An 8,171-nucleotide genomic window follows, 5' to 3' on the forward strand; every position below is an offset into this window, starting at 1 on the left:
ACCTGTACACAACATCCACATTCTGCAGGCACTTCTTGGGATCATGGCCAGAATACCACTGGAGAGCAGCTGAGGGTCTAGGCAAGGCCCTAACTGCTGACATAATAAGGGAAGTGTGGGGGTGAAACATTGTACCCATTCGTGTGCCAGGACTGGTGTTTACCCCAGTGTACTACAGGCAAAATCTAAGGACTCCTCACATAACTAGCCAATCAGGAAACCCCTTGTAACCAGACACAAGAGACAAAAATTAGAGATACAGAGCCTTATATTATCATTGTTATTATGATACTTTGTTTTATTCTACATTTTATTTTTTATCAAAGATTTGACAATACAAATGTGAATACGTATCTTGCGCATTACATTTAATTGCTTTGAATGGCAAGAGAGAGACAGAGAAATATCTTTAGGTCCCTCTCAAAAATACATACTTAAGTAAATCCCAAATATGCATAGCTTCACATACATTCATATATGTTTTCAATATACCCGTCCTCTAAAGCGCATATATTATATATAACTTATAAATAAAGGTCATCTCCCTCATGTCTAGACTACAGCTGATGTCAATCTGCACTCTTGATCTTCCCTCGACACTTTTCATAACATATTATGTAAGTATTATACAAGTTCCATTCTCTCCTTCAACAAGTCAGTACCTGACCTAGACACACATAAACCAATTCAACTTAAAACAGATTAAATACAAATACAGTTTATTTGTCAAGTTCACATACAATATAACATTCAACAGTATGTTTTCTCTCATAATTTCCTTCTCTATGACATTATACAATAAAAGTCAGCAACAAAAAAACAACAGCAAGAATCAACAAACAAATAATGCCCTAGACAATAAATTAATGTACTCAGTAATACAGAGTTGAAGATTTTGAAAGTGTACTATACACAAAGAACATCTTGTTCAGGATGGGACAAATCTTCAAACACAAGTACATACAGCTTCTTTAAGGCCCAGATAATACACTGCATATGTCAGAACAGTGGTTAAATGAGGGACTGTATGTTTGAGCTTTCATCACTACTCTGTACTCTGTGTGCTTCCTGGCCAAGGGACATATGAAGCAGGCCTCATGTCTATCAATAGTCTGCAGATCAGATCACTTAGATCTCGCTGGAGCTGCAGTTATGTCAGACCACAAAAATGTAGGTTCCCTACTTTATAAAACCTCAAGGGAACAGGTGTTGTATAAACCAAGAACCAGGACTCCAGGATTCAATCTCACTGAACCATGTGTTTGCTAGGGTGGATATGTAAAAATATTTGCTTTTCAGTAATCCAACCATTTGTGTTGTGGGAGGATACAGTACATATTACATGTTGGGAATGATAGTCTACAGGTTATGTAGAGCTCACCTGGACCTAATTTCTACTAGTTTTAACTCCATGCCTTAAAAGCTGCTTTAAGGATGTTTCTAGAGCTCCAACAAATCAAAAAAAGAGAAGGGGACAGACTTCCAAAATACATCGTTTATTTGCAGGATCAGAGACCACACTACCCAACAAGGAACAAGAAAAGACGTTCAGCACAGTGGATGTTCTACTGATGATACAGTAAATGAAGAAAAAAAGATCATGAGTTTGCGAATCAAATTAAATATTCCTCAAAATCAAAAAAGGGCTAAGAAAACAATACCAGGGAGGGAGTATAAAAACTATTCACGTTATGTACAGAACACAGGTGCTTCTTCCCAGAGATGGTGGTGATGCAGGTTCCCATGACTCACACCACCTCCCCCAGGTCTAGCACACGAAATTTGTCCAAGTTGTAGAAGCAGGCCTTTACCACACGACCTCCAAAATACCTTCCATTCAGGTCTACCACAGCTGAGGAAGAACATACACAAGCCCAGGTACATGTTATCAGGTACACACACACACACACACACAAGACACACACAGTTAACTCTAAACAGAATCACATTTGGTTTTATAATATAATAATAATAATAATTGTATACCAACAATGCAAAAATAAACACAATAATAATAAAATAAACACAATAACCATAAAACAAATGATTGTTTTTTGTTGGAAAGAGAGTATATGTAGGCTAAAACATGTAAACAACAATAAACCTTTGAAATAACCTGTCTAGATTTCCATGTGATTAAAATCCACAAAAAAAAATCCCCAACACTACAATATAAAAAATGTTTTTGGTGATTTTTGGAAACCCTGAACAGGAAACTCCAGCACTTTGCTGGTAAGCAGTGCGTTCCTGGTTCCTGTAAAGTGGAAAGTAACTAAAGGAAGTATATTATCTACAGCCTACAAATCACAGGTTTCATTATGTAAACTCTTCTATCAGATGAGCATTACTCCCCCCACCCCAAAGTATAGTTAGTTGCAACAAATAAAACACTCCCTACACTCATGTATGCGTGTAAGAGTAACACAGGTGAAATGACACCACTTCTCAGAGCACCGTCCCCACCGATGACCTCTCGTTCTTAGAAGAGAGCTAGGAGTGGTTGGTGTTTGTGGATATTGTTCCTGTACGCTCAGGAGCAGGTACTGTCAAGTGGACTGGTCTACAAATAGGGCTCTTGTTTTGCTTTGTGGAATATCAGAGTGCAGCTACTTTCTGCACCAAACCACAAACTGTTCAAGACAAAAGACTTGTGGAAAACAGGTCCAGATAAATGGTGTCAGTGATGAACTGAACCAGTTTGGTTTGAGAATTGTCTGGAGGTCCTGATGTAACTGCAAGTGACGTAACACCTGGGGGACTAAACTCACTCACGTGCCTCACTGATCATGAGAGTGAGAGAGCGAGACAGACAGAGAAACTGAAACAGAGAGAGAGAGAGAGAGAGAGAGAGAGAGAGACAGAGAGACAGAGAGAAATAGACACCTGAATTACATTCCATTAGGTATACACGTTATCGGGGGTGGGGCTCACCTTTAATGGCCGACTCAACCCGCTCAAATTCCAAAAATATTCTCACTGCTTCGTCATCTGGCACATCTGAGATCTGAAATCCCGCACACAGACAAACGTGATGTTACACGTCAAATTATCCCAATAAATCATTCCATTCACACAATACATATATAAAGGTACAGAGAAGTTGTAGTTCTAGTCTACGAAGCAGACATATGTACTAGTCATTAGTAAAAACCAAAGGAACCCAGTCATTTGTATACCTTGTTGCTGACAAGGCTGAACCTCTACGCTCATTCACCGTGCTTATTAATAGTGGAGAGATTCAATAATGGGAGGGAAAAACTGAACATCCTCATTTTCACAGAACCAAGACACGTCCCTCACCTCAAAGATAACACACTTGATGACTTTGCCATATTTCTCACATTCTTCTTTAGTCTCAGCCTCCAGGTCTTCATCCACCTCTCCTCTTCCCACCATATTCTGTGGACACACACACATACACGCACTCACACTTTGAGGCACGTCATATTTTCCAGCCGCCACCATCTTGCCCCATCCTCGCTCCCCTTACCCGCAGTAGCACCACTTTCGTGGGGCATTTGAGGATCTCAGTAAGTGGGTTGACCTCATTTTTCTTTGACGCGTCCCCTAAAAGGAAGATTACAGCAGACTTCACACAGCAGCCTCACACAAAAGCACAATCAAGGCCCATCCTGCTGTATGGCTGGGTAGAAGAGCCTCATAACGAAGAGCAGTTGCTTATAATCTCAGCATTTCTCTGATTTGTGTTACTGTGCAAAACTGTAGAGAAAGACAGCCCAAGTTCTGTGTCTAGTGAATCAGTTTCACACTTAATCTAAGTATAGGTTCAAGAACATCAGCAGGATAAACGGAGCCACACAGTGGTGATTGGATCACATCTACAGTCCCTTAAGAGTGCTTTTCACATACATGAGTTGTGTTTGTGTGTGCGAGCGTGCAATGTGAGAACTGCTGTATGGCCGGCTTTGACACAGCATCAATCACTTGACTGCAATGCAATGACTCACCAAAAAAGTTGTCACAAGCCCAGTCAAGACATTAAGTCATACCTTTTGCATACATAATACTTGTGACTTTTTTATAGTACTGCCATCACAACCACTCTTTGACCCTGAACTTACAGACATCTGGAAGTTGACATTCTCACAGTACAAGTATATATTAAAATGGTTTATGGTGCCAATGTACCAAATACGGTGTGTGTCTTATATAATGCAACTTAAAAATAAAAGGTTAAATGAACCAGTACTGTATACAGATGAAGGAAACAGGACAATGGTGTGTGGCCAGACCTGATACTGCTGCATTAAAGCCAGGTGCCTCCGCCGGATTCTGATTGGATCCTGCATCTGAAAAACACACGCACACAAAAAATTGAACATGCAGTTACAAAAGGACCTGCCTAGAAACAAAAAGTACAAATAATTTAATATACAATCATGATTTCTTGTGAATAGAATATTGGAATTAAAACAAAATCTGAACAAATGAGTTGAGGTGGTGTAACTGCATGTATACAGTGTGTGCTATGGGAATTACTGAGCATGTACAATCACTCTTTTCAGTCGAGTCTCCAATGATGATCTTGCCGCCACGTTTGCTGGTCTTCTCCACCGACAGAGCCGTGCTCAATCCCTGCTCATGCTTCCCAAGACCCTGGCCTTCCCGGAAGCCATACTTCTGCATGATCTTATGAGCCACAGTGCCCCTACGTGCGCGCGCGCGCGCACACACACACACACACACACACGTTTTTTTCCCCCTCAGGTGACATCACACAATGTTAACTATTAACAATCGCAGCAGTGTGTCATTTTGTTGACCGTAGCCCAATAATGAAACCCGAGTGCAGGGTGTGATCCAGGGTGACACACAGTCTGTTGTATATCCCACTTACAAAAAAACCAAGTCTTGTGTCCTGCATGAAAAAAGGCTGATATTCTGATTGAAAGAGAATGCATGAAAACTGAATGGTTGTGCGTGTGTGTGTGTTGAGATGGGGTGAGGGGGGGGGGGGGGGGGGGGGGTGGGGGGCATACCCCATGTTGGCCAGGAAGGAGCTGGTGGTACCCGGGGGAGAGCGTGGTCTCTCTGCATCGTCATAGACAGGGGGCGGAATCGCTGCTTTGGACCGCTGACGACCCTCCTCGTCGTACGTGAATGATGCTGCCATGGCAAAGACATGCATACTGTTACCATAAATGTCCAACATTTAAAGAAATCAGCTAGATATAAGAAAACTATAGTCTTATGGGCACAACCATACAAACAAAGTGTATTCTCCCAGCTGTCTGAAGCAAATTCTATTATAGAGCAACAGCCCAGCCTAGTGGAGAGAGGTGTGAACTACATTATATACCAGTTCACCCAACATGCTCTCTTATAGCTCTGCCATATGAGCTTAGCCCACAGTACTTTTTAAATGGATTAAAAACACCACCTACATATATAAAATCACTAAGGGTAAAAGACAAAGGAAGCTGCAGGCTTTACTTACAGTCCCGTTCCACTAGAGACGTCGGAGGGGCAATAGCAGCTCCACCCATAGCTACGGGATAAAAAGAACTTCGGTCAGTCAGAACAACACATACACAACAAGATTAAAACATCTTTGGGTAGTGCGTTATGGGGCCGAAAGAAAAAGAGCAAAGCACAAATGTACAAGACATCAGAAGATGTCTTCATCTGAATTTAAACAGTTCATTTGTGTAAAAAAAAAAAAAAAAAAAAAGGAGAGAAAGGGTAAACACGGTTCCAGACACCCACTTCTCTTCTTTTTCTCTTTCTCGTACTCCTCATCCTCATCGGAATCCCCCTCTGTAGGGAACCGCGAGAAACCGCTGGGGGCTCCTCCTTCATGTCGCTCCTTTCGCTTCCTGGAGAAGCCGAGCACACGGGACATCTCAGCCTGTGATGTGCCACAGGTGGGCGGGGGGGTTACTGCTATGGGCGTGTGTGTGTGTGTGTGTGTGTGTGTGCGCGTACTTCTCCCTCTCCTCGATCTCCTTCTGCCGCTCCTGCTCTCTCTGCCTCTGTCGCTCCTCTCGGTGTCTTTTCACCACTTTCTCATAGTCGTTGGGGAAAAGGGGATCGTATTCATCCGCCAGAGGGATCAGAACATCACCTGCAGAAAAGCCACCTGGTGCAGAATCCTGTCTCATGTGTGCATACACACACACACACACACACACACACACACACGTTCACATGCTGTTACCCAGACTCGTATAGACAAATCTTGGTCTTTACTTCTTCAATGCCCTTTTAACTGTAATTTAGTGTAAATTGTTTTATTACAACACAAACATTCCCAATCTCATCATTACTAGATTACACCAAATGCCAGTTTTTATTAAATCAAAACAAGTATGCAAGGCAAAATAGCACCAGAGCGCCATTCTGCTAAACACACATGCGTCTCTCACCCAAGCACATACACACACACACACACACACACACACACACACACACACACACACACACACACACACACACACACAGCTCACCTTCAACCCTGCTGCTATGTGTGGAGGAGTATCTGAGATCTGCCTGTCCTCTCCAGCATTCCCTCTTTTCAGATCGATGACCGGAGCCAGAACAGTTGACTGCCTCATTCTCTGTGTCTGCAAAAAAAAAACAAATCTCATTCAGGCATTCATTTAGAGCTGCCTTACATGTCTGCTGATGAATGGAGAGATCACCGGGGCAGACTGTATGTACTGATCCGTGGATCTACCTCCTACATGGGCTTTCTGAACCAGGGGGAGACAGAACCCATACCTTCGCCTGTGTCAAGGCAGCTTTCTTCACTTTCAGCTGAGACTGAAGCAGTTTGAAGTTCTTCGACCATCCTTCGGTTTTTGCGTCGCTGGTAGCGACTCCCAAATCGTCGTAAAGAGACATTAGCTGATGCGACGACATGTAAATAAAACAAGTAGCCAGTTGTTTCATTGTGAAGGACGTACTGGGAACATCACACTGACGTTTCCTAGTCATTCCCCCAGACTAAACACATATTCCACACCACAAACATGCACCCTACAACCTGTACTATACATCTTTACTACCCTTAAAGACTAGCCTGCGAAACAAAGACACATAAAAGCACTCGGCCAATATAATAATTAATATCTACATTATATACTCCATACAAATGTACCAAGTCCAACATAGTCAAATGTGTATTGAAAGTGAATATAGCCAAAAATGTAGCTAACGTTGATTAGCTAGTTATTTATGAATAAACTCGCCACACTATCGACGGGTTTGCACTAGTGGTAGCAGCAGTTACATTTACGTTAAAATAATGTTAACCAGCGACGTCGCCGTTTGTTTGAACAACAATACCAACCACAACTCGAACTCACTATTCCGCAAATTTAGCACAACATGCTAATTCACCGCAGTCTCGTTGAATGACGCGATCAGAAATGGCCAATGGACGTAATCAGTCATGGCCGACGGCTGCAGTAGGACCCGTTCTGGCGCTCACGCGGGGCGCTGATTGGTCGGTGAGCTGACGCCGGTGTAGAAATGCTAGCGTGTTCCAGAATGTTCCTGTTGTAGTACAAATGGTGCCAAATGTGTGGATTAAATCAGGGGTGTCAAACTCATTTACACCGCGGGCCACGCCAGCATAATCGTTGCCCACGGATTGTAACTAAATGTAACTACTCCTAATGTTAAATAACTCTATTCGCTTCCCCATCTTTCTTGAGACACCCTTCCATCTGAATCGATTTTTCTGTTCCTGGACAATTTGGGATCATTTTTTGAATTTTTTATTATACTTATTGGGAAAATCACATCGATATGGAAACGCTGCAGTATCAAGATGCCGGCATTTCGCGGTTAACATAATTGTGGGAAATGTAGTTTTTGGTCACTGGACGTGTTTTACTTTTTTTTCCCTTTTTTTTTGGACAATTAGACTTTTTAAGCTCTCGCGGGCCACATAAAATCATGCGGCATACCTCGAGTTTGACACCTGTGGTTTAAGGCGTTTAGCTCACTCGCATTCATTTTGAACGCCGGCGCCCTCTGTCGTTCCGCTGTTATATTTGATATAACTGGAGGAATATGTATTGGCTCCTCATATACCGGCTCTACTCCAGTCTTTATTATAGTATAGTAACACTATATATTTATGCTATATACTTTGGTATAGTATAGACGGTATTGTAGGTCCTAGATATATTCGATCCCAAGTA

The 8,171-nt window shown here is 42.2% G+C and overlaps 1 protein-coding gene across 4 annotated transcripts; it reads right to left on the bottom strand.

Annotated features, from left to right (window-relative positions):
• Window positions 1–746: 746 nt before the first annotated feature.
• On the bottom strand, window positions 747–7,459 carry rbm17 (RNA binding motif protein 17). 4 transcript variants are annotated; one of them, XM_077004668.1, is made up of 13 exons: window positions 7,313–7,449; window positions 6,742–6,867; window positions 6,468–6,584; window positions 5,947–6,113; window positions 5,728–5,837; window positions 5,459–5,509; window positions 5,001–5,127; window positions 4,518–4,669; window positions 4,254–4,310; window positions 3,491–3,567; window positions 3,301–3,399; window positions 2,932–3,004; window positions 747–1,852 (listed from the first exon to the last, which is right to left on the bottom strand). In XM_077004668.1, the coding sequence occupies exons 2-13, from the start codon at window positions 6,862–6,864 to the stop codon at window positions 1,749–1,751; spliced, it is 1,257 nt and encodes a 418-aa protein (XP_076860783.1). In that variant the 5' UTR covers window positions 6,865–6,867; window positions 7,313–7,449; the 3' UTR covers window positions 747–1,748. The 4 variants fall into 4 exon arrangements, with proteins under 4 accessions (XP_076860783.1, XP_076860782.1, XP_076860781.1 ...); XM_077004667.1 differs by lacking the exon at window positions 7,313–7,449 and adding an exon at window positions 7,259–7,277 and having other exon boundaries at window positions 752–1,852; window positions 4,512–4,669; XM_077004666.1 differs by having other exon boundaries at window positions 753–1,852; window positions 4,512–4,669; window positions 7,329–7,459.
• Window positions 7,460–8,171: the final 712 nt, after the last annotated feature.

This window comes from Brachyhypopomus gauderio, chromosome 5 (assembly GCF_052324685.1).
Source record: "Brachyhypopomus gauderio isolate BG-103 chromosome 5, BGAUD_0.2, whole genome shotgun sequence".
Lineage (NCBI taxonomy): Eukaryota > Metazoa > Chordata > Actinopteri > Gymnotiformes > Hypopomidae > Brachyhypopomus > Brachyhypopomus gauderio.